The sequence below is a fragment of the Schistocerca serialis genome, chromosome 4, assembly GCF_023864345.2.
Source record: "Schistocerca serialis cubense isolate TAMUIC-IGC-003099 chromosome 4, iqSchSeri2.2, whole genome shotgun sequence".
NCBI classification, from domain to species: domain Eukaryota; kingdom Metazoa; phylum Arthropoda; class Insecta; order Orthoptera; family Acrididae; genus Schistocerca; species Schistocerca serialis.
The window spans coordinates 114,833,436-114,861,382 of record NC_064641.1 but is presented as its reverse complement, the minus strand read 5'-3'; the positions used below and the strand labels follow the sequence as shown (position 1 = coordinate 114,861,382).

General features: G+C 42.5%; 1 protein-coding gene across 1 annotated transcript in view; it reads right to left on the bottom strand.

Moving 5' to 3' along the window:
- LOC126475221 (inactive selenide, water dikinase-like protein) overlaps positions 1–26,251 on the bottom strand; it is a 48,649-nt gene extending 22,398 nt beyond the window's left edge. The window contains exon 1 of the mRNA XM_050102887.1: positions 24,887–26,251. Coding sequence (XP_049958844.1) covers positions 24,892–26,130 — 1,239 coding nt within the window. The 5' untranslated portion in view covers positions 26,131–26,251 and the 3' untranslated portion in view covers positions 24,887–24,891. The remainder of the gene's footprint in view (positions 1–24,886) is intronic.
- Positions 26,252–27,947: the final 1,696 nt, after the last annotated feature.

Sequence of the window (27,947 nt, the reverse complement as noted above, 5' to 3'; positions counted from 1 at the left end):
CAGAAAACAACTCATGACATGTGTGGACAAAGTGACGAGATGGTCAACTGTAGAATGCCGCGCACTCTAAATCCACACTGTGCAGTGGTTTGTCAACTGTGAGATTCAAGCCGTCATATCAGCCAGGCATGAACCATACATTCCATGACCTTGCAAAAACAGCTGGTGAGAGAAATGGGGTGGTAGCTAGAAGGAAGGCGTTTGTCCTTACCGGACTTAGGTATGGGTATGTCAGTGGCTTCACGCCAATGTCTGGAAACGTGTCATCTGCCCGGGTGCGCTTGTGCGTATGAAGAAGAAGAAGAGTGCTTGCCCGCAATAGAAAGATGCTGCAACATCAGAATGTTAACATCGTCTTGCCCTGGGGCGGAGTATCATGATGAACTGAGAGGACCATCTAAAGCCCTCATGGTATAAGCGCAGTGTAGCACTCACGTTTCTGAGAAGAAAAGTGTATCGCCCGAGCTTCCTCCGCTCGTTTCCGACGGAGGAAGGCAGGGTGATAGTGGGAGGAGCTAGAAATCTTCACAAAATAGTGGCCCAAAGTGTTGGAGATGGCAATAGGGCCCACAATGTCATTGTATGCTACTGTTAGGCTGGAAATTGGGAAATGGATATTGGTCCCAGAGACCCATCAGAGGTTGGCCCACATGACAGAAGAGGGACTGGAATTGTTGAAAGAACTAGTGAATGAAATCCAGTTAGCATTTTTGCTATCCCAAAGAACATGCAGACACTGTGCATGTAACTGTTTGTAACAAACGCAGTTTGCCTTCATAGGATGACAGTTAAAAATGCAGGGAGCACGTCTCCAGGCGCAAATTGCGTCGCAGTACATCTCAGTCCACCAAGGGACCGAGACACTGTGTGCTAAAGAGGAAGTATCAGGAATGGAATGTTCTGAAGTGGTAAGGATAACGTTTGTAAGATATTCTATCTGGTCTCACAACTGGAGAAATAATGTTCGTCAAAGGTCGCCAGGGAGGAATAAAGCCTCCACTTGGCTTTAGTAAGCTGCCATTCGCGTGTGCTCGTAGGTGGGGCACAAGTCAGCAAACAGATAATATACACGAAATGGTCACTCGAATAGCTGTCAGAGAGGATGGACCACTCAAGACGATGGGCAAGCTGGGCAGTGTAGAGAGACAGGTCCAAATGGGAATAGGTGTGTGTGGAGTCCGAAGGGAACAGGGGTGCTCCTATGTGAAGCAGAGGAGATTAAGTTGACTGAGATCAGCCAAGAGGGCACCTCTCTGACAGGTTCTGGGAGAACTCCAAAGGGGATGGTGTGCATTAAAGACGCTGAGCAGTAGAAAGGGGTAAATCAGCTGCCAAATAAGCTGGAGGAAGTCTGCCATGGTGACAACAAATGGCAGAGTGATGTAAACGGTGCAAAGGGAAACGGTCAAGTGAGGAAAGAAAAGGCGAACATCAACAGCTTGAAGGCAGGTGGTCGGGGAGATGGGTTGACTATGGACGTCATACTGTGTGAGCAGCACGACTGTCCTATGACAATGCCACCTGCAGGGGAAAGGTCAAAATGGACCGGGAATAAATGTGAGAGCTCAAAGTGGTTGTGAGGATGCAGTTTTGCTTCCTCAAGGCAGAGAACAAGTGGATGCTGTGATTCTAAGAGCAGCTGTAAATAATCTTTGTTGGATCAAAGATCGTGAACATTCCATTGGAGGAGAGCATGAGGAGGCTGCCAAGTGTCAGCCTTCGAAGACTCGCTGCCATACAGCACAGAGGCAGCAGCAACCTGCTCCATGAGGTCTACAGAAGCATCGGCTTCCTCCTCTGTCGGCCTGCGAGTCCAAGGCAGAAAAATGGTTGGTGGGCACCGGTGACACGGAGGTCGGCCAGGCAAGGGTATCAGACGGCAACATTGTTGAAGAGGATCTTCGAGTCGGTGAAGGAGAAGACCATTTGCCTTTGAATTCTTGATAGAAAGACTCTCATGTTGGTAGACGAAGGATGTAGGAAGTCTTCATTGGAGTGTTCCTTTGTCCTTTCCGACCTGTCGGTTGTGTAGCTGGTGACTTCACCCCGTAACGCAGAGGTTTGGTGGCATTTTGCGCAGCTGGAGGAGAGGACAGAGATGCTACTATGCCACTGGGCGATTTCACAACCATGGTGCAAAATTTGAGGTCGCATGTCTGCATGACCATGTCCTTTGTGGAGAACAGTACTGTAGGTACCAGATGGTAGAACACAGGTTTTCCAACTAGCCAATAACTTGCAAACGACCAGGTAAGGCCCTTTTTCCTTCACCGAGATCTCCTGGATAGCCTGCTCATTAAATACATGGGACAATCATGGGAGGAAGTGGCTTGGTCGCCATTGCAGTTGATGCAACGGGGACGAGGAGATGGACACTTGCCCCTCCCTACCACAGGTTACACCTATGGCTGGGTGTTGACAAGATTCTTGAGTGTGGTTGTAACAATGACACTTGTAGCTGTGCATCACATTCGGAATATACGGTCTGACAGTGACATCTTTGATGCAAGAATCACTATATCGAAAGAGTGTGTGTGTGTGTGTGTGTGTGTGTGTGTGTGTGTGTGTGTGTGTACGCATCTACTTTTCTTGTAACCTGATGGGCTGCAATGACACCTTCATCAGAGAGGTACATTTGGATTTCTGCCTTTGTCAGGCCATCGAGCAACCTAGTGTAAATAATACCACGGGAAGAATTCAGCATTCGATGAGCCTCGACACGAGCAGGATAGTCATGGAGGAGCGAATCTGCAAGCAGTTTTTGTGCTTGAGAATCTGAAGTTGTCTCCAAAAGCAAAGTGCCATCGCATAAATGAGAGCAGGATTTCACAGAGTCAGCAATTGCAGTAGCAAAAGACTGTCCATCTTCAGTACGTGAAACCACAAGAAACCTTGGTGCAGCTCTAAGGGTTTTTGAATTGTTAGCCTCATTCCATTTCATAACCACTGACTGTGAAGATGATTGGCTCATAGTGAGAAAATCCCCCATGCTTGCCAGCATCCCTGATGGCACTCCTTCCAACTGGGGGCCACTTCCAGAAGAGGGTGTAACCACCTTAGGTAACCGTTCACACCTCAGGTCACACCACCCGAACACCTGACGGAGGGACCAATCAGCAATTAGGAAAGATAGGAGCTCAGGCAATCACCCCTCCCTGGGCCTGGCCAGTACCAGGGGTTTCATGTGAACAATACCTGTCGACCTGGGGAAGGGAATTATGCGTTACCCAGTCACCTGTTGTGCATCAGATGCATGGGTCAGCCTTCAGGAGCACACGGGAAGGAAGAAGAAAAAGAGGAATCTCAATCGCTAATAAGGAGGAAGGATATGAGAAGAGGAGCGAGAAAAGCAAAAAAGGAACAAAAAACAGTAGAGTGTATTCTGATATTGACAAACGAAAATGCGGAATACATTTTCAAAAACAGCCCGGACATGGTCCCAAGGGAGGGAAAAAAGACCAGCAAGAGGACAAACGTGCAACATGGAACAGAAAAGATGCTGTAAAGGCTGGGGTCTCATGGTAAAGATATCTAGCATGAGTGCACACAACATTCGTCGTGAAATGTGTCCAATTATTTCAAAATCTAAACCACCGTCATCTAACTTGACTACGGCTGAATGCTATGGACTTCACGCTATCCACAATCACCTCATCATGGTTCTGACAGTAGACAAGGGCAGCACATGTGTCAATCTGAATAAAGCTGACAGCAACGCCAAATTTCAGTTGACTCTCAAGGAGGACACCTTCCAGAAACTGCCACGGGATGTGACAACAGACATCAGAGCGCCTGAAACATTCATAATTGGAAGAGGCCTTTATTAAGAATCTCCTCCCTCAGGCATAAAGACCACCTATGCTCTATGGGCTACCGAAGTCCACAAAATAGCTGCTTCTCTGCAACCCACTGTGAAAACTCAGCCGCAGAGCATACAGCAAGCCTACACACATGGATCGGTTCATCACCTCTTAATCACGGGCTACTTCTGGTGAGAGAAGTAGGAATAAAACCACCAAAGAAGAGAACAAGAAACTTGTGTTTTAGTTTTTCTGTGGCACAGTCTCAGGAAAAGATTAGCTGGCTCGTGAAAACAACACATCAGTGTTCAGTCCCCAGGAAAAAGCATCAACTCCTGAGGCCTGTGAAGGATGATCTAGGATTTAGAACTGGAATGAACAAAATAAAATGTCAGTGTGGTTGATGCTACGTCAAACAGCACACACTGTGGAGCAACAATATGCTTACGCCAATGCTAGACTGAAAAATCAGCTGTGGCAGAACATGCTAAAAAAGAAGTTGACACCGAATTCTTTACAACAAAAGATTTGTCATTATAAGGACGAAGGGATTTCGTGATAGCACCATAAAAGAAGCAGCAGAAATAAAAATATCAGAAAACACCATGAACAAGGATGGCAGTTCGCAACTCAGCAGTAAGGAACAGGGCATCAGCGACGTCACACCCACCAGCGCAGATATGAAACAGTGAGGCCACGGCGATACAGCAGTCATTTACCTATGAGAATGTCGGAGGAGAGCTCGGTTGAAAGCTCATGATATTTTAACCACTTCACACAGTTAGAAGCCTGAAAATATTTTATTAGCATTAATGTGGGATCGTAATGACTGATGAAGTACAATTACTCCTTTTTGGAAGCATGCAAAAAATTTATAGATCTTCGCTGATTTCTCAGCTCTTTTCTCCCCTAAATTATTTCTTAATTTTGGCTAAGCAAGCCTGTAGGTGGAGAAGATACTCTAAATGGATGCAGTGCTGGCTGGGCAAGAAATGAGGCTTTTCACAAAATTAATAAACCAACATACAAAATTAATAAACAAAGTTGGTAAGTTCCATTTCTTTTTACTGGTTTCAGCTTCATCATCTTCCACCATTTGTTTGGATGGAATTGTGTTACAAATGCATCACACACAGTGGCAGGAAAATAATCAGAATCAGCAACCCTAAAAGACGTAACAGTCAAGTCCACTCTGGATGCATCTCTATGAGCAGCCAGTTTTCTGCACTTTCTGCTTGTTCATCAGTTAACCTGCTCCCTCTAAATCTTGGATCTAACATACTAGCAAGGCAGCGAAAGGATCCTAGTTCTTGTTCCTTTCCCTGTTTTATTAACTTCTTATAGCACCCTGGAGTAAATGACATTCCACCAGAACTACTGAAATCCTTGGAAGAGCCAACCGAGAAAAAAATATTCCACCTGGTGTGTAATATGTACAAGACAGGTATAATACCCTCCGAATTAAAGAACAATATTAATTCCAATGCCAAAGAAAGCAGGTGCTAACAGGTGTGAATATTAATGAACTATCAGTTTAATAAGTTATAGTTGCAAAATAATGATATGAATTCTTGGTTGGTTGGTTTAAAAGAGGGGGGAAGGGACCAAACTACGAGGTCATCGGTCCCTTGTTCCTAATAAAAACATACCACAAGTGTGAGAATAAAACGAATGAGAAATATAAAACACAAAACAGAAAGAAAGGAAAAACCACAAGAACAAAGGAAAGGCAACGAACACTAAAGGGAACTAAAGAGGACAAGAAAAACAACAAGAGACGCTAGAAACAGAAGTGAGTAAAACAAGAAAGTATATTACAGTAGCTGGCTGACCACGTGAATTACAAGGAAAAGCCAGCCACTCTGCAACACATTATAACTTCCACCATAAAAGCACTAGGGTGGAGGACACAGAGGGACAAAGGACATGCACTAAAACCTACATAAAAGTACAAAACCCACTCTCGAGGATAAAACATAAAACTAAAGCTGCTGCTGAGGCATCATTGCCCAACACCGAAGGTAGGGGAGCTGGGAAAGTTAAAAGTCCACAGAAGGGAGGCTAAGAGTGGGCAGTCCAGCAAGAGGTGGACAACTGTCATTTGGAAGCCACAGCGAAACAGAGGTGGGTCCTCGCGATGGAGTAGGTAGCGTGCGTTAGCCATGTATGGCCAATGCGGAGCCAGCAGGTGACAACTGCTTCCTTGCGAGGGTCCGGCATGTAAGACTTCCACACATTCATAGTCTCCTTAATGACACATAATTTGTTGTGCATACTGTTATGCCATTCCATCTCCCAAAGCCGGAAAACCCTGCAGCATAAGACAGAATGCAGGTCAGCTTCGGAGATGCCCATCCCCAGAAGCAATTTCCGCATTGCCCGTTTGGCCAGCCTGTCGGCAAGTTCATTGCCTGGGATTCCGATGTGTCCTGCGGTCCACACACACACACCCACACACACACACACACACACACACACACACACCACTGAACGTTGGGAGCGTTCCACGGAATAGATGGACTCCTGGATGGACACTACCAGGGGATGGTGAACTCAAAAGTTACTAGTGATGGTGGAAAGAACACATGTATATGCAGACTGTGCTGTTTTACGATATATGGACATGTGTGCTCGCACCACTTAGCGACGTTATGAACGTATGTAACAGCAAATGACAACGACATATAAATGTATCAGCTTGTATAAAGTAGACATGGCTTGCCAAAACATCTGCTCCTGATAATGGTAAAGGCCGAAATTGCAATAGTGGAAATAAAAAGTTTAACAGCCACTGGCGTAAACATGATGTCTTTCAAGAAATTTCACGACTGTGAATCCCAGTTATGAAAAGTTTTTTGCACCATGTAAGGTGCCCTTCCTCAATTGGCTTGCTGTTCAGGAAAATTTTGAAAAATGGAGTTCAAAACCTACATGGGACCATCACAAAAGCCGAAACATGTGAGACTCCTTTTAGTTGCCTCTTACAACAGGCAGCAATACCCCGAGCCTATTCTAACCCCCAGACACGCAGGGGGAGGGGCAGAGGCAAACCAAGAAGTACAACTGAGGACGCACAGGACACTGAGGAACCGCGTACAGTGGGCTGCCATGTAAGGCACATGTGGAAGGACCAAGAGTGTTTCCTATCGAGCATAAGCCCCAGGAATTTCATAGTGTCAATGAACGGAAGGGCAACACGCCCAAGATGGAGAGATGGTGGTATAAACCAACTGCGTTGCCACAAATTCATACAGACGGTTTTATCAACGGAAAAGCGAACGCCACTGTCTATGCTCAAGGAGTAAAGAAGCTCAAGACATCGCTGAAGACACCACTCAGCAAGACAGGTCTTTGGAGAACTGCAAAAGATGGCAAAATCGTCAACAAAAAGGGAGCCAGAGATGCCCGGCGGGAGACAGGTCATTGAAAGGCTAATGGCAATAGCAAAGAGGACATCACTCAGGACGGAACCCTGAGGCACAACGTTTTCCTGGGTAAAGGTGTCTGACAAGACAGAACCCACGCTCATCTTGAAAACTCTTACATTTAAAATTTGAAGGACAGGCGGCCATAGAAGCCTCATGTGTAAAGAGTACAGAGGATACCAGTTCTCCAGCTGGTGTCGGAGGCCTTCTCCAAATCGAAAAACACAACCACAGTCTGGGATTTCCGTAGAAAACCATTCATGACGTGGGTGGACAAAGTAATGAGATGGTCAACTACAGAATGCCGCGCTCGAAATCCACACTGTGCATTCATCAGTAAACTGCAAAACTCGAGCCACCAAACCAGCTGGGCATGAATCATACATTCCAAGACCTTGCAAACACAGCTGGTAAGAAAGGTGGGGCAGTAGCTAGAAGGAAGGTTTTTGACCTTATCGGGCTTATGTACGGGTATGACAGTGGCTTCAAGCCAGTGGCCGGGAAATATGGCCTCTGCCCAGATGCGGTTGTACGTTTTACGCAGAAAGTGCTCGCCCACAGGAGAAAGGTGCTGGAACATCTGAATATGGATGGTGTCTGGCACTGGGCCAGAAGATCGGGATGGACTGAGAGCATGATCTAGCTCCCTCCTAGTAAAGGCGGCATTGTAGTACTCATGATTCAGAGAACAAGGGTTTTGCCTGAGCCTCCTCCGCTTCTTTCCGATGGAGGACGGCAGGGCGATAGTCACAAGACCTTGAAACTTCCACAAAATGGTGGCCCAAGGTGTTTGAGATAGCAGTAACGTCCTTGATAACATCGTCTGCTATTGTCAGACTGGAAATTGATTGGGGAATGGATCTTGGTCCCAGAGAGCAGTAAGTGGTTGGCCCACGACACAGGAAGGGATGGAACTGTTAAAAGTACTAGTGAATGAAATGCAGCTAGTTCTTTTGCTATCCCGAAGGACACAGCGACAATTTACACGCATCTGTTAATAATGAATGGAGTACGCCATTGTAAGATGACAGTTGAAAACACGGAGAGCTCATCTCCCTGTGCGAATGGCATTGCGGCATGCCTCAGTCCATGAAGTGACTAGGTCATGACGTGGTAAAGGGGAAGTGAAAGGAATGGAACGTTCTACAGATGTAAGGATAATGTTTGTGAGATATTCCACCTGGTCATCTCAACTGGGGAAATCTTGTTCTTCGAAGGTCGCCAGGAAGGAGTAAAGCTGCCAGTCAGCCTTAGTAAGATACCATCTGGGCATGGATGCGGATATGGGGTACGAGTCAGCTACTGATAGCACACAGGAAATGGACACTAGTAGGTGTCAGAATGAACGTACCACTCTAGACGATGGGCATGCTGGGCTGTGCAAAAGGATAGGTCCAAATGGGAATAGGTGTGCGAAGAGTCGGAAAGGAAAGTGGGTTTTCCAGTATTAAGGCAGAAGAGGTTAAGTTGGTTAAAAAGGTCAGCCAAGAGGGCACCTCTCTGACAGGTCCTGGGAGAACCCCAAAGTGGATGATGTGCATTGAAGTCACTGAGTAGCAAAAATGGGGGAGGTAGCTGCCCGATAAACTGAAGGAAGTTTGCCCTGGTGGCATCAAATGATGGAGGGATATAAATGGTACAGTGAGAAAAGTCAGGTGGGGGAAGGAAATGGCGAACTGCAACAGCTTAAAGATGGGTAGTCAAGAGAGATTTGCTGACTATGTATGTCATCCCGTACAAGGGGCATGATGCCCCCTTGAGATGGAATGCCGACCTTAGGGGGAATGTCAAAGTGAATCAGTAAAAAATGTAAAAGCTCAAAGCAATCGTGAGGGTGCAATTTCATTTCTTGAAGGGGATGCTGTGATGCTAAAAGCAGCCATAAATTCTCTTTGTGGGACTGAAGGCCGTGAACGTTCCATTGGAGGACCGTCATGATGAGGAAAAAATGTAGGGGTGTCAACTCGGCAGCTGCCGAGTGACAGCCAGTGTAGAGCTGCTACTACAGGGCACAGAAGCAGGAGCCTGCTCCATAGGGTCAACAGAAGCATCAGACTGCATGTGCGGTCGGTCTATGGAGTCCAACACTGAAAATCGGTTGGTCGTGCACACCGGCGATATGGAGGCCGGCCAGGCTAAGGTACCACGTGGCAAAATCGTAGAAGAGGATCATTGAGTTGGCGAAAGAGATAGTTTGCCTTTGGTGGACTTCTTCGAGCCTTTCCGGTTAGCAGAGGAGGACTCGGGTGTTGTTTGGCTGGAGGGACACAGGAAGTCTACACGAGAGTACTACTCCTGTCCTTTCCGGCGTACTGGTTGTGTAGCTGGTGGTTTCACCCCTAGAGGCGAGAGTTTGACAGTGTGTTGCACAGCTGGAAGGGGGACTGCGATGGTACCTTGACTCTAGGCAATTTCACAACCTCAGAGCTGAATTTGTGTTTGCATCTCTGTGTGGCCATGTCCTTCATGGAGCGAGGGGTAACAAGAACAGAACTATAGGTGCCAGACGGGAGAACACAGGGTTTGCAACTAACCAGTAACTTGCGAGTGACTGGGTAAGGCACTATCTCCTTCACCCGGAACTCTTGGACAGCCTGCTCATCAAGATACACGGGACAATCCTGAGAGGAGGTGGCATGGTCAACACTGCAGTTGATACAGAGGGGAGAAGGAGGCAGACAATCGCTCTCGTTTGCATCCCTACCACAGGTTACACATTTGGCTGCGGAAAAAAAGTGTGGGTGGGCACTAACGAGGAATCTACATTTTTCATTACATGATGGACAGCAATGACACCCTGATCAGAGAGGTAAGATTGGATTTTGGCCTCAGACCGTCAAGCAGCCTGGTGTAAATTACACCGCAGGAAGAATTCAAAGTTCTATAGGGCTCGACACAAACATGGTAGCCGTGGAGAAGTAAGGCAGCAAGCAGTTGTTGTGCTTGAGAATCAGAAGTAGTATCCAAAAGCAAAGTGTCACTCTTTAAATGAGAGCAGGATTTCACAGGGCCGACAATTGCATCAACATGTTCCTGAATAATGAATGGATTGACCGTGGGGAAGGACTGTCTTCAGTACGTGAGACCATGAGGAACCATAGTGCAGCAGGAAGTGTCTTTGAATCACTATCCTCAGTATGTTTACTTTTCGTGGACGTTGATTGGGAAGATGATTGACTCATTGCGAGAAAATCTCCCATGATTGTCAGCGTCTCCGAAAGCGTGCTCCTTCCAACTGGAGGCTCCCTTCACAAGGGGGCACACCCATCTTAGGTGACTTCACTCCTCAGGTCACAACTCCCAAACACCTGACAGAGGGACCAATCAGCAATTTGGGGAAATTGCAGCTCAGGCAATCACCTCTCCCTGAGCCTCGCCTGTACCAGGCGGTACATGCAAAACCTACCTGTCAACCCGGGGCTGGGAATTATGTGTTACCCAGTCACCATGGGCCGGCATTCAGGGGCGCACAGGGAGGAAGAAGAAAAAGAGGAACCTCAAATGCCGAAGCGGAGGAACGAGAGGAAAAGGGAAACAAAGAAAGGAAAAGGGAGCACAAAACAAAGCGAGACTGTTCTTACATCAGCAACACACAATGCAGAACATTCCCAATAACATCCCAGACATGTTACCTAAGAGAGGGGGAAAAAGAATAGCAAGAGGATAGACATGTAGCATGGAAGGGAAAAAATGCTGCAAAGGCTGGGGCCCGTGGTAGCCAGGCACAAACCCACCAGAGAGTGGCGAGCCCCCTGGTGGGGCAGAAAAGTGGTCTCTGTCACAAATACCATCTGGAGTAACCAATGTAGCTAAGTCATGAGACTGGGAGAACAGACAAAGGCCGATAACTGAAAAGGTCATATGAGTGGCACTAAAGTGGGTACGAGTACAGTCGTTGAGGAGACACAGATAGATATCAGAAAGAAACTGGTCAATCAGAAGACCCCTACCAGATTAAGTATTACTTCCCCACAGGGACTGTGCATTCTGAAATCCCCAAGTAGGAGAGAAATGGGGGAGAGCAGTTGGTCACTTCAAGGGAGATAAATAAATGTCACAAATGGTGATCACTGTGGCAATTTGCACTTTAACTGCTACTGCTTCCAACATGGTATGGAGGGGAATCCACTCACTGACATCTTTACAGAGCAACATACAAGCCCCAGCAATGATCCTCTTGCGGCCAGTAAGACTGGGACAGAATGCACGGTACCCACAAAGTGTTGGGGAATGGTATCAGCGAAGTGAGTTTTATCTGTGGCGATACAGACAATGCTTAAGTATGCTGTGCAGGAACACACACTGACCAGTTTTCAAGAAGGAACCCATATCCAGAGACAAAGAACTAGGACACTGGAGAGTGTGGCAGTCTGAGATGCATGTGAATTCCACATTACGTCGATACACCAACATGAGCAGCCTATCGCTCTGTCTCCATTACAAACAGGCTTCAAACAGCATGCCTCCTACGTCAATGCAAAGCCCGTATCAGTGGTCTTAGCCTCACGCACATGAGCAAATATTTGCAGTTGTCTCTGAAAAATTTCAATTACTCTGTAGACAAACAATAAAGTCCTCTGCTGACATTACAAGTGTGCCATATGCAACACTCTTCATGCTATTCCACAGAAAGTAGGCGAGAGGTGTCAGATCCGACAAGCGTGCTGGCCATGAAAGTGGTCCGCCTCTACCAATCCATCGACTGGGATATGCGACAATTAGGTGATTTCAGATATTGACATCAAAGTGTGCTGGAGATCCATCGTATTGCAGCCTCATGTCTCTCTGAACATCTAGTGGCACTAAATCCATTAGTGTAGGCAAAACATCTCTAATAAATGTGAGGTTAGTCCGTCTAGCAGTAGATATGGCACAATGATATGGTCACCAATTATGCCTTCCCCAACATTAATACCAATCCTGTGTTGGTAATTTTGAATCATCTGAACATGAGAATTTGCGTCTGCCCAAACACATATTGTCCAAGTTTAAAATGCCATAAACACAGCTGTCCTTATTACAGAACTTTATTTGCCCAGATCACACAAAAATACACATTGTGTAGTAAGAACTGTATTTAGATTCTGAGAGCATTTCCAATGCAGCTGGCAACGTCAGGTAATCATCTTAATATGTCATCTCTGGTAAACGTGCATTCATCCATAAATAACACCAAGCTCAGGAACTGTGGCTGGAGTACGCATTGTACCTCTGTGCAAACTCCACCCGTCAGGCGTAGTCCTCCTACCATAATGCCTGGACTTTCTGCATATGGTATGGATGGATACAGTGTTCATGGACAACACACCACACGGAACTTTTATCCTTATGCAGTGCCTGTGTCACCACCCAAGTGCTGGTGGCTGGGTCCTCTCCTCGTCCTGCTCCAGCTGTAGTAAGCATGGAAGACTTAACATTTTGGCAGTTAACAGAGGGCAAACAGTAGCCTGGGGATAGTATTTGCAAGTACCAAGCATGAAGTGCTACTACTATACTGTACAATGGACAAACCTCAGGCAGAAAACACCTACATGCAACTTCCCCACTCCTCTTGAGGCATCTATGAATGGCCACAGACATGGAATGATGGTTACATCTGCCTGGAAAATACTCTGCATATGACATTGCCACGGCTCTCTCATTGCCATCTGCTTTGCCATACACATTTCTGCAGTGAACTGGTACATGTTGCACTGCTATCATCAACATTACTGTGCCAGCAGACCAAACAAGAAATGCGTGGAGAAATGTAGCACATGCATAGGAATGTTGTCAGGCTCAGGTCATCCATCTGCAATATACAGATGGCAAAAGGGTTGCATATCTTCTGTATTCAGAAACCCAAACAAATCAGAACACACAGTCACTACAGTTCAGCCTCAGGCTTCGACACTCTCCAGTGCCCGAGCCGTGCGTTTCCAGATGTGTGTGCCTTCCCACACAACATACCTTGCACTGTGTGTTTCTTTTCTTTCTTAGATATGTTTGTTGAGATAGCAGAATTGCATTCGTTCAATTCAATATGTTTTAGCCCAAAACACCAGTCCTGATGCCACTTACTCCGATCGAAGGTTCTCCCCAGTCACCACCTAGCCACAGCATAGGCTCACAACCTAGCCACAGCAAAGGCTCACCACCTAGCCACAGCAAAGGCTCACCACCTAGCCACAGCAAAGGCTCACCACCTAGCCACAGCAAAGGCTCACCACCTAGGCTCACCACCTAGCCACAGCAAAGGCTCACCACCTAGCCACAGCAAAGATAATACAGCATGAGAGCTGTTGCTGGGAGTCCTGATTCCCCAATAAAATGGAAATTAACTCTTTGACCCAAGTATGACATTAGCATGTCAGTCATCAAGAGTATGACCCCTGTGTTGTCAGGAGGTTCTACCAAAAGGATACATAACAACCCCACCACAATGGAGTGGCTGCCATGTTGGCTTTCAAGCGAATGCATTCTTCTCCAGTTGGTCAACGCTACAGAAAAATTTTTTTAGAATGGATGTCAAACCCAGGAGGAGAACGAAAACTGTTTCAGCCACAAAGCAATTGGGGAAATGAATGATGATGATGAAATACAGCAGAAACTAGTGAAATAATACGGTGAACATCAAAGGCAGCCAAAACAAGAATGGAAGTGAAGTAAGTATACTCAAGACTGTTGACTGCAGCACAAAGAAAGGAAATAGTTCCCGCAATAGCTTGGGAGCCCTTGCTCGAAACATATGCCTCACAAAAGAATCTTGAGGCCTCCAAGAGGCTTTTCAACACTTTGGCTTCTGTGGGCATGGTTACACGCCCTGCTACATCATTCCCCCAGATGCTATGGACAAATATACGAGTGCCGCTTGGTTTTCCTTACAGTGCTACAGATGTCTGCATGCTTCCTGAACCACGAACTCAGTGCTGCCACAGAGTGACAAAGTTTCAAGTATTTATCATACAATGTACGTGCCTCATTGTGTGCTATCATTCGCAAAAATATCTAATTTTGATATCCTGAATCATGTATAAGATATGACGATTGTTATGACACGATTTGTTATGCACAAGGAAGTGAATAGGTGCATTGTTCGCGATCACCCTTCAAATATAAAAGCCCTTAAATCAAGAACAAAATGAGATTTCAATTCTGCTCTCAATACAAAAAAAAATTTCCATCTTTTACCTACATTTCATTCACTGCAATGTGCAAATTAAAATCAACCACAGGAAAAGTCTAAGGAATGCATTTTTACCTCTGCAAGATCTTAAGTTTTACTTTATTTAATCCTGCATAGTAACTATGACATATAATGGAAAGAAATTCAGTCTTATCGAGCGAAGATATAAGACCGTAAGATGAACAAAATTCAAATTTTTTCACCTATTAATTTTCGAAAAATATGAAGGTAAGTATTTCATATTGCCATCTCTCAACACAAGCACCAGCATTTGGCAAGCAGTATTATACAGGGTGAGGCAGCTAAGTCATAACACTCCTTGTATCTCCAGAATTGTAATAGATACAAAGATGCCATTTGGACAGTGAATTGCAGGGACAGGGGCTACTTGAATACATCACAGTTCATGTTTGTGTTATTTTTTATTACAAAGATATGAGGCCCTATTTGGTTTTTTAAATGGAACCCTATGTTAAATTTTAGCGTAACATGATGGGCTTAAAAAGACTGTTTCCAAATATGTATATATCATAATATTTTGGCAAATAGTTTTTGAGACACAGATATGTTCCCGTATCGTATTCGTCCTTCGAAGCAGCATTGTCCAATGTGACCTTTCCTGTTGACCACTGAGGAACTTAGCAGGGAAGGCATTGTTTTCCTGCTTCTCGATAATTCCACAAGGTGACACACAAGTTAGCTGGAGAGAAGGGTATAAATGTGCTGCTGTGGTGAGACAGTGCATTTCCGTCACAGTTTCTTGGGGCAGACATGTACACCAACAAATAAAAGTTAGATATGCTTCTACTGTATGGTACAAGCAGAAGGAATGCTGTTAGAGCAATAAAGCAATATGGAGAGCTGTATCCTGATTGAGAGCACTCTATGCACCAGCTTCTTGCACGTTTGCAAGAAACTATTTTAACTGGGATCATGGAACGCCATACAGAGGACAAGGCAGAAAACTACAACTGGCGAGGTACATGAATAAAGCGTTCTAGCATTGGTGCATAACCACCCTAAGGTTTCGTCATGAAGTATTGCCTCGGAATGTGGTGTAAGTCAGAGAAGTGTTGTACGCATATTGCACCAGCATAGATTTCACCCGGTTCACCTCTCATTACATCAATCACTCTCCAGTGTGGATTTAGAATGGCGTCAGGAATTTTGCCACTTTCCTCTGCAGCACCTACGAGATAATCTAAAGATTTTTTCAATGGGCGTTTTTTTTTTTATTGATGAAGAGACTTTCACCAGCCACGGTAATGTGAATTTGCATAATATGCATTACTGGTCAATGGAAAACCCTCATTGGCTTCGACAGGTACAGCATCAGCAACCGTGGAGTGTTAACGTGTGGTGCAGCATCATCAGAAAAGTCATTGTGCGGCCGTACGTCATTCCGGGTATACTAAATAGAAACAGCTATGCACAGTTCCAGCGAGAGGATCTGCCCATTTTGCTGGAAGAGGTACCACTACACGTCAGTGCATGTGGTTCCAACATGAGAGCTGTTCTGCTCATTCTTCTCGTGTGGCAACAGAGCTGTTAAATGAAAAGTTCCTGGATTGTTGGATAGGATGGTGTGCTGAAGTGAAGCGGCCAGCCCAGTCTCCTGATTTGACCCCTCTTGATTTTTTTTGTGGGGAGCAATCAAACAAATTGTATGCTCAAATACCAACTACACCTGACGACATGAAGCAACGTATCATCAAAACGTGTGCTGATATCTCAAGTGACACCCTCACAGCCATTCACAAATCGTTCGAACGGCAACTACAAATGTGCATTGCAGCAGAGGGGAAACATTTTGAGCACATGCTTCAGTAAAGTTTTGTATCATGTACAGTATGTATTTTGCATCTTTGTGTGTATTTGCTTCGTATTGTGATCAATAGTAAATATTTTCAAATAAAAAATAAATACGTATGAAGTAATTGTGACCAATAAGCTCCTCATTTACATTTGTATTTCTGTTACTTAAACCATATTAACATCTTGTAGTATTTTAATACTGTACGTTGTCTCCTATTTTGGTATCACAGTTGTCAAACAACTGAATAATATTTGTGTGACATCATCAGTTAATTTTTGCGCAAAATATCACAGTATGTATTACTACTGTGTGTGTGTGTGTGTGTGTGTGTGTGTGTGTGTGTGTGTGTGTGTGTGTGTAAGGAAGGACTCATCTACTATTTGCCTAAATATTATGATATACAGATATTTGAAACCATTTTTTAAGCCCATCATGTTACGCTGAAATTTAACATAGGGTCCCATTTAAAAAACCAAAGTTGGCCTCATATCTCTGTAATAAAAAACAGCACAAACATGAAATGTGATGTATACAAGTAGCCCTGTCCCTGCAATTCACTGTCCAAATAGCATCTTTGTATCTATTACAGTTGGGGAGAAACGAGGGGTGTTATGACTTAGCTGCATCACCCAATATATAAAAAATCTTTAATGCAGAGAGCACGTCTGTAGCAGCAACAGGATTAAAGATGGGAAAGTTCCGACTGTAACTTGTCTAGATAATGAAATGTCAGCCACTGAACTGACGAGCTGAACATCTATAAAAAGCTCAATTTTTTGTAATGCACTCCTAATGACGATATAGACACTTACTATAAAAAAAAAATGCGGTGGAGTCTCAGCTCCAAACAAATATTTTTTGTTGAGATGTGAACATTAACATAATAATGAAATGATTTAACTTCCTACACATTTTGAATACAAAGAAAGTTTTAGGCAATTCTAATGTGGATGTGAACCTGTTATCCTCCCAAATGCGAGGCCATTGTTCTATCTCACTCAGTAATTCTATGAGGATTTTAAAAATAAAAAAAAATCAGCATGTCTTGGACCATGTACCTAGAGATATCAAGTAGAAAAAATTACAGTACACATATAAAAGGTCTTGGCATCTCATATCATTAATGAGAAATAATTATGAAGCTAAAGACAGACTTTGAAAATCACACAAAACTCTGAGCCTATAAAAGAAACTTCTCTAAACTTAAAATACATGTAGCCAGTGTTGATTAAGAGACTGTGGCTCTCTCCAGAGAAACTCAAGGTAATGATAGAAGAAGGCGGCTATTCAAGCCAAACAATATTCAATGTAGATGAAACGGGTCTGTTCCAGAAGAAGGTGCCTAAAAGAACGTATTGTGCATGAAGAGAATATCTTTCCAGGTTTTAAAGCTGCCCAAGATCAACTGAGAGTTGCAAATGCAGCTTGTGACTGTAAATTAAAATCACTCACTTTGTGATCAGAAAATCCAAATGCTTTAAAAATACATCTAAAGCTGGATTGACAGAAATTTTGAGCTTCCGTGACAGATTCCATTTTTGACTTGTTTGGTCATCACTCCATACCTGATTAACATTATTGCCAATTAAAACAAATCTCATTTAAAGTGATGCTATTAATTGACAATGCACCAAGTCATCCTCCTTTTACTCCAATTAATTTGACGTGCTTGTGAAAAGCAGCATTTTTGCCACTGAATACGACCAGCTGGCTTCAATCGATGGACCAAGGTGTCATTAAAACATTTAAGGTTTACTACACAGGACAGTTATTTGCATATCTCCATGAACTATGAGACAAACCTGTTGAAGACTTTTAGAAGCAATTTAATGTTTTACATACCATGAGAGTTACTGGACAATTTTGGAATGAAACTTAAAACACACACACACACACACACACACACACACACACACACACACACACACAAAGTACTTTAAATGGTGCCTGGAAGAAATCTCTGTATTTTTTTGCCATGACTGAAACCTAGATCCTGATTAAATTGATAATGTGATTAGGAAGTGGTCGATATTACCAGAAATTTGGAAGTGATTGGTGACGACATTCAAGAACTGCTGGATTCACACACTCAGGAACTGACATTTGATGAGCTTATAGAAATGTGTGAGCAAGATCAAAACATTGAACAACTTTATCTTTACACCCGATTCAATCAGAAGATCAAATGATGATTGCAAACTCGACACATCTCAATTCAAGTGAAAAAGGGTTACAAATTTTATATATAAAAAAGGAGACTGCAAAGACATGCTATCCTCATTTCTACTACAAAACGGAGAGTAAAAAATTATTAATGCACTACAGGGTAATTCTGCTTGGGAAGGAAAAAATATTTTGACTCTTCAGATAAGAGGAGATCTACATCATAATACTGTATTTAATTCCTTAGTGAACTTATTCAAATCCATCTCGACAACAAAGCATCTACTTAATTTCAGTCTATTATACAGGGTGAAGGAAAAATTGTGTCACAAAACATTAAACCTGGGTAGCTGAAGCCAGTAGGAACCAAAAATAGTAATGTTGTGTAGGTCGACAACGCACCATTTTTGAACTACATAAACTTGACACCACACAGCCTAGTTGACTGTGGGATTGCTCTGTTGCCATTCATTGGTTGGTGGGCAGCACTTTGGTGTCGGTTCACACATACAAATGTCCCTCGCCTTGGATACATCATGATCTCCGGCAGGCAAAGCATTCGCTGTCATTCATTGTCCAGAGCATCCAGCAACAGGACAATCCCACAGCCAATCGGAGCGTGTTGTGCATCAGTTATCCAGGTTAAAATTTCGTGACAATTTTTCTCCACCCTGTACACTCTAAATCTCACAAAACAAATTTTATTGCATACACTTCACAGCAGAAATACAAGTTTTGTCTTGAAGGACTACTGTGCACTGTTTTAAAATTAAATTCTCTCTTGACACTTGTGGCCCAAAGTTAAGACAGGAGCAGTGAAAACAAGGTCACTACCTCTATCGTGTGTAGGTTGGCAGCATAGCAGCTTTGCTTCACCAATGGCAGAATGTCTTCCAAGTCTTTCGCGGGGGCATGACTCGATAAAATCTTCAATTTGCAAACTGCATCAATTCCAATAAAATTCTCGAGCTTTCGATGGCTAGCTCTGCCATCGTCATCAGGAGTAAAACTACTGACTGCCAGGACTGGCACTATTCCTCACTTATATACCTATGATTATGGCCACTGGCACCAATTAAGAGAGGGCTGAAATGACGCATGCATGGAGGATGAGTTGGGCCGCTCATGGCAGCTCCAACCCAACGTCGGACCGAGTGACGTCAGGTGGCGCAATGGACCAGCACTACATTTGAAACTGCCACTCCCGCCTCCCTACAAGCATTAAGCATCTGCTGTTGCTTCCTTTCGAAATCCGAAGCCCACCCCCCACTTAAGTGTGTAGTCCTGGTCTCAGTTGAAATTGTTGCTGTTCATTCAAATCTCAACTGCCTCTTTTATAACTGAGTCCCAGTAGGTTGACGGTTGAGCCAAGAATCTTGTGTCTTCAAACTGTATTTTGTGATCATTTTCGAGGCAATGCTCAGTTATGGCCGACTTGGGTTGAGCTCCCTTTGCTTAATATGTTTTGTGTACATGGACCAGACAATTCACCCACTTGCAGAGCATTGTACGAAGCACAAGGGACATATTAAACAAAGGGAGCTCAACAAGTTAGCCATAGCTGAGCACTGCATCAAAAACGATCACAAAATAAGGTGTGAGAACACAAGAGTCGTGGCCCATGCATCAACATGCTGGGACTCAGTTATAAAAGAGGTGGCCAATATTAGAATGAACAACAACAATTTCAACAGAGACCAGGGGTACACATTAAGCAGGAGCTGGGCGGTGGATTTTGGATGTCGAAAGGAAGCAACGGTGGCTGCTTAACGCTTGTAGGGAGGTGGGAACGGGAGTTTCAAACATGGCGCCGGCCCCTTGAGCCACCTGACATCACTCGGCCCCACAGCGGACTGGAGCTGCTGTTAACTGCCCAACTCTCTTTCTGTTCACACGTTATTTCGGCCCTCTCAGATTGGTGCCAGCGGTCGTTACGGTAGGTATATAAGTAGGAAATATTGCCAGTTCTGACAGTAGTTTTACTCCAGACGACGATGTCAGAGCTAGCCATCGAATTTTATTGGCATTCATGTGGCTTGAAAATCAAGAAGATTTTATTCAATGGCAGAATTAATTTGCAGAACACCAACTCCATGTGATCTACATAATTTATTGTTAAACAATGTATAATGGCGCAGAAAACCAGAACAAATCAACAATAGTATGAATGACAAGCAAAGTTCAAGAACAGTGATGCTGCTTCTAAAAATGTGCAACGTATGTTTGGTGGAGCATGAAGTGTTGGTATAGCAGCAGACATGGCAATCACCAGTAATGATTTTTACATCAACAGGAATACAAGCAGAAAGACAATAAAATTTACACTGCGCGCGCGCGCACACACACACACACACACACACACACACACACACACACATCCCCCGCCGCCTTTTGAAATTTTACACAGATAATATAGGACATCTACATTACTTGGTGACTATCCTGGAATGCAAACCTAGTTGTAGGATGCTTAGCTAACAACTTCCAGGGGCAAATGTTTTTCAATATTTTACCATTATTCACTGAATTAAGACATATAATATTATGTTATACTGATTAATATAATAAGCATTACTGTTAGAAACTGTGTGTTTGTCTTGAGGCAGGGTAACTGACAGTGCAGAATGAGTGCGTTAGCAACTTCCAACAGAATTTACATGTAATTTCAACCTTTACAATTTGTGATGTGAATACCAAATGTCTGATTCTACACCACTACGATTTACTGTGCAAATGATCTGTGGAACACAAAACCAACTAACTTCCAACGAACTTTAAGCATAAATTCAAAACCTGTTCTAAACTTTTTCTCACTTATACACTTAACGACAAATATGTGACGGACTCATTTGTAAAGTAATCAGACATTTGAAGTTTTTTTTATATGCGAGTTGGATTCTTTAAGCAATTGGTGTTTACCAATTTTACATAATACAGGCTAAAATAATCATCGGTTATTTACCCGTTTAGTAACACAATGTGTGTAATTTTACCAGGCAATTTTCAATATCCATAAAAGAGAGCAAACATTGGCAACAGTTATTCTGCGTGAAATTAAAAATGTCTGCATCAATCACAAGGCAGGATTCACATGTCCAGTTGATGCGAATGTAATATGGAAAGATTACTGTCACTGATGTCTTGGACCTCCGGCTACACAACAGATCTGACTGTCAGCACAACATATATTTTGCAGTCCTATTCTTTCACTGACTTTCAAAACAATCTGTCACCTTCCTACCTAAACCTTGCGCTATGCCAATGATCAGCTTTTCATCACAAGCAAGATTTTCTTGGATACGGATGAACTGATAGGAGCAGGGGCACCAGCATACAAGACAACACTCATTACACACATTCGTGGCAAATAGAATGAAATATAGAAAAATCATCTGATGTCATTACAGCAAATTTCTATTTTTCAATGTAATTACATATTTTCAGAATTTATGTCCAATACGGTTTTTAAAGTGATTCATGGACAAATAATTACACTATACCAATTGAAACCACAGACAATTATGTCATTAGCAAAACACAATTTAGAGCAGTCTTCATTATTGCCTGGAATATTAATGTAAGCAGTAAAATCAAATTATTAAAGTAGATGACATCTACTTCGGCACCCACGTAAAAGCCACTGCAGTGCTGAAATCGGCAAACTGTATAGGATACCTGGATTAAAATACGGCGCTGCCATTATATTTTAAGACATACTGGTTGTAGTGAATCATTCCATCTGAAAATCCAGTTTATTAATACATCCCGTCTGCAATGTTTTTTCAACTCGCCAGCACCCTACTATGACACTGCTATGAGTGGAACAACAATATTAACAGAAAAATGATTGAACAGGCAATAATTTAACAGCAAGAAATCAGAGCTGCCACTAAGTAGCAGTAGCTCCATTAATCCACAAGCACAGCATAATCAAAACTGTAACACTAGATAAATGTGATTTAAACAACTGATAGCTGTTGCAAAATACACATTAGCAGAAAATCTATCAAATGTCCTATAGATGTCACCCTACTGGTATTACATAAATATTTATATGCATGTGAACTACACTTCAAATTACTTATTTAGCAAGTAATCCTTAAAATTAGTTTGGAAAGGGCAGAATTCAAACATTCCAATTCAATCCCACAGTTTCGCCTCAGTCATTAAAGCACAGCTGCACCCAACGATTCAGTTCCAATAACTGATGAGAAAAAAATGTTAAACTGTGCATAACAAGTTTAAAATTAAACTGTAGTGAAAATATGTTCCAACTTGTGTACAATTTAACACACTATTCCTTTTCCATACTGAAAGATTAACTTATTTTAAAGTGTTACAGCTCTTTGAATTTGGATCACATCCACTAGTTTCAAGAAGGTCGTTTACACATACTGGACCTTAAATTGTGATCACACATACTGATAACCAAACTATTATGAGCATCAACCCACAATACAATTACATGCAGTTTGGTGGCATTGAAAGCAATTGGTAAGATGAAAGTAACAACTGGAGTAGCAACGAATGGGGAATAAGTTTAGCAATGATACAGGCTGCAAATGGGGAAATCCACTGATATAAGTGACTTATTATGGGCAGACTGTTGTGGCCCTACACCAGCAAAAGGACATCTTGGAAATGGTGCTGGATGTCGGCTGTTTGCACGATACTGTCATGAGCATTTATGGAAGGAGGTTCTAGGGCAGTGAAACAAGGAGTAGGTGACAAAGTGTTGCACTTCCATAAATCACAGAACATGGAGGTCAGAGGTATGCCAACACTGTAATGCAAGATAGACAGCAATCTGTACAGTACAATGTTTGTGATGGCAGATTGAATGCACAATGTTGAAAATGGGGCTCCACGCCTGACTAACCTTACATATCACCCGCCAGCTCCACACCCACAAACCACATGCCCATAATTTACTGAAATTGCATGACCTGTCTACCGACATCCAGTGTCGTGTACCATTAGAAACCTGTCAAGTAGCTGAATCCATGTTACAAAGAGACACTGCTGTACTGCATTTCAAAGGTCAATTAGCTATGAAGTAGGAGGTCACATTGTTTCGGCTTCTCAGTTAAGACCACCACCTATAGTGCTGTTCAAATAGCCTGTGACTTTATATGTAACTCAGAGGAGGGTAATAGCATAGTTGTTCTGATGAATAACTATGGCCACCCCATGTCACCAGAAATTCCACTGGTAGACCATACTGTTGGCACTTTTGTCTGGAAACAGTACTCGGTTTGGGGCATCAGTGGCTTCCGCCTGGTTTGCTCAACACATATTGCAATGATGCTACCTTCCCCCTTTGCCACACTAAATGTCAGGAATCACTTTTCATTTCATGCTGCACATTATATTATACACCTTAATCTAATTCAACTCTAAGCATTACTACACTACAACATACAGACATCACAAGAATTGTGAAAATATTGAATGAGGAGTTAGGAGTGTTAAATTAGATGCACTGTTAGCTTTGCAGGGAAACTCTGGTGAGTCGACTGAGAAATATTCTGACTCTTATTGGAATCACTTTCAATACACTGAAAGCAAGTCACCTGTACAAATATAAGATTGAGTTTAAATTGAACATTTTTACTGATAAGTTACTGAGCTAATATCCTTAACTTCATATCTCCCACATAAGAACAAGTATATACATACATGCCCACTCCTCTCACTTTTCACAGTTTACAGACAATACAAAGTACATAACATGTGCCAACATATCCATACAAGACTGGTCACCTAAGTAATACAGGTTTTATGAATTTACCTTGCAGTTTTAGTTTTTAAAAGCAAAAGTGCAATAAACAGTGTGATCATAAAAAGACAATTCAATCTGGTACAATCATCAGTTTCAGTCCAGGCTACACCACAGATCCTAGCCCAGGAAATCTAGTCTCCCCCCCCCCCCCAAAAAAAAAATGGCAGCTTTGATGCTGAACTGATTTGCAAATAGTCAACGTTTTCTCCATATTTTGAAGCGAGCTTTAATGTAAAAATGAAACAAATTTGAAGATGAAATCTTAAGTTTCCTTTACAGAAAAGAAAACTGATTTTAAAATGCTGAATATTTTGACATATGCTAACAGATGTTAATTATTAAACACTCCAGTAACACTGGCAACAACAGCAATAAGCTAAATGAGTTTCTCTAGACACAGAAAAGGCAAAATAAAGTGAACTTGTGGTAAACAAGCTGTCAAGCAACATTTACCAACTACAAAATCTTTGAGTAAACAACTCTTACTGCTGACGTCAAAAACATGCTGCAATTCTACAATGTGATTTAAATATATGTTTTAGTAAAACATCATTACATCCAGTAGGTCACCATTACGAAAATAAAGCAGGATTTCATTACAGCAAATAAAATAAGTTCTCCAATTCTCATTTCACACATTAGATAGCTGAATGATTAACACTATTTTAGTCTGCCAATACAGAAACTTAAACATCTGTAACATGAGATACAGAAAAGTAAATTATTACAACTTACTTGTATTACCACAACTCTCCATCCTTTTCTTTTGCTGGAACTTCAATGATACGAGGTTTATCAATTATTCTTGCAGAGCGGTTCCCTTTCTCTACTATGCCAATTATCCATGCTTGGTAACCTTCCTGTTTCTCAATATCTTTACAGTATGCTGCTGCTTGTTCTCTTGGTAGGCAAATTAGCAACCCCCCTGATGTCTCAGGGGAATGTCCTTGGAGAAGTTGAAACATATTGCCACATGCTTTTGCAACAGCTGCCATTTTTGCTATAACTGGTAAGTTGTGAATCACAAAAGACACCTCGTTCTTTTGATGTCTAGCAAGATTTTGGGCGTGACCAAGTAATCCAAAGCCTGTAACATCCGTCGCACCATGAGCGTTGTACTTGTGCATCAAACGAGCTGCTATACGATTAAGTCTTGCCATGGAATCCATCGATCTCTGATAGGCCTTTCTAACATCATCCTCTGACACAACAAGTTTAATGCGGTTCCATCTCTCTGGCTGCTCTAACCACTGATGTGCATTAACTGCTACTTGTGTGCCTAAAGGCTTAGTCAAAACCAATACATCTCCAACAACTGCATTATCAGGAACAATATATTCATTTGGTTGGCACACAGATGTCGCTACACCTCCAATTGTACACCAGGGATTCACAACAGTTTGACCTCCTGTCACGGTGGTGCCTGCCTCCCACGCCGAATCCTTAAATCCTCTCATAATCAGTGGAATAACAACATCCCTTTCCTTTTCAGTCATTTTTGTTGACACACCAAGTAACATCAGCATGTTGTCGCATTCCGTAACACCCATGGCGTAAAGATCACTCAACACATTGGCACAAGCAATCTTACCCATCATGTAGGGATCATCAACTAATGGATAAAAGAAATCTGTTGTTTGCACAAGACACAGCCCTCCATGCCTCAGAGGAGTCACGGAGGAATCCATACCAATTCCAATACGAGGAATATGCATATGCATGAAGTGTGCATGTTCATCCTGTGCATTGTTATCGTCTTGCTGGAGCCCCTCGAGGAGTTTCCACAGAACCTCCTGAGGAGCTTTACACCCTCATCCTTTCAGATCAGCAAAACGCGTCAGACGGAAAGTAGCGTCTAACTCATGTGCAACAGGATCAAAAGGCCTCCTTAATGCAAATGCGTTTGGATTACCTCCTAACTCCAACTGTGCTACGGATAACGCATCTTGCGACACTGCTGGCCCCTGAAGTTCTGCCATACTGCCGCAATTTGCAGAAAAGTTGGTAAAAATGATCAAATATTACACAACACAACTAAACGCTCAATGCCTCCAACCTCTCGACAGATTACAAAATGGCGATACGATGGCGTTCTATTGTTCCGAGCGCTTGGTCGGCGGGATTACGTAGGGTGCATTCCATTGGTGGCTCTTTGCACTGAACTTCCTTGCTCTCGATACATGAAATAGCAAAGAAATTTTTCAGAGCAAAAATCCTAATTGTTAGTTAAAACATTCTTCATATACATTTTTTTTAAGATAAATAATGTTTTAAAACAATATAAAGTGACTTAGACCTGTTACTGAGAAATAAACATATGAATGAATAGCATTTTAAGTGTTAAATGAAGGCAATATTGGTAAGTTGTTCCTTATAAATACTATTATAGATTCTTAAAATAAGAATATCAATTTTGGATTTGCATAGAAACCTTTTTCATATTGCACATTTTTCTAAGAACTTAGTTGTGCGCATGTGTTCCGCCCCTACGGCTAAGGAAGTCCATAAGCAGTACTGTGATCTTTAAGCTCTGTAACGATGACAGTGATACCAATATGAAAAGCAGAAATAGAAAGAGCAACTTAAATTTGTATTGTGGGTGAGAGAGGAAGTAACATTTCTGTCGAGGAATACGAAATATGCGCGGGAACGCTTGGGTACCACTACATCTTGTCCGTTCGTAGTATCATCGTAATAAAGCCCAATTTTGCTTGGTTTACCTCCTAATAGACGAGACATGTAATGCCTGAAAATATACTAATGTAGTTTGCTTTGTAATACTTTGCGTAGTTGAAAATACGATTTAATATTCGTTTTGGCAGAAGTGTTACCAGATAGTCGTATATCACACAGCACATGATAGAGACTAAGATACGAAGTTGGACGCTGTCATCTTTTTGTGAAAAAAATATTTTGCTTGTTCATCGTACTAAAAAACTTAACCTATGAAGTTACTATTAAATGCGAGTGGCAGGTGGGTTGATGATGTTGTAAATTAACAAAATTACTAATTTCAATCCAGAATCGCCTGTGACTAGCTAAAAGTTAATGAAACGTAAATAAACGAGACGCAATTAAAGTTCAGAAAGTTTGTGAGTCGCCGGTTTTCTCAGCGTGATTGGAAAATTATGTGCTTCCAGATGGAATCGGCAACTTCGTTGAACAATTTTAAACACGCCATTAATCAGGACATATGGTTCTCATATTAGGTGAAATAATGTTAATGGTGTATATGTACGTATAGCAGGTGTAAGCGTATCGCTAGAAGAGTGTTCTTCGTTTCTAGAGTATTTCCTTGTAGACTGAACAACGGACACATGCCTACATCTCACAAAGTGTTTTCGTACCCTGGCCGAAACCTCAAATTCCCATACAGATCCTGTTAATTTGTCAGTTGTTTTGTTGTAATATTTTCGTATTGCGACGTTATCCTTGACTATTAATTTCGGCTCCTGTGACTGTCAGGTTGTTAACGTCGACAATTTATTGGTATAGCATCACATTGTTTACAATTTTCAATAGAGTGGTGAAACAGTAATAATTTTGTACAGTATTAAACTGTTAATGGGCAGAGTAGAAATACTGGGAAAATAGTACAGAGAAAGGAAGACGTCAAGAGAATTAGATAAGAAAACGAATATAAGTGAAGCCCAAGTGTGGAATGAAAAAATGACAAGGGAGAATGGGCGACTGTCTTAGGAACTAGAGAAAGAAAGGGGATGAGAGATGGGACAGATGAAGGATAGGGATTATTGAGACTATGTGGGTAGCAGGGTAAGTTCCCATTTGCTCCAGG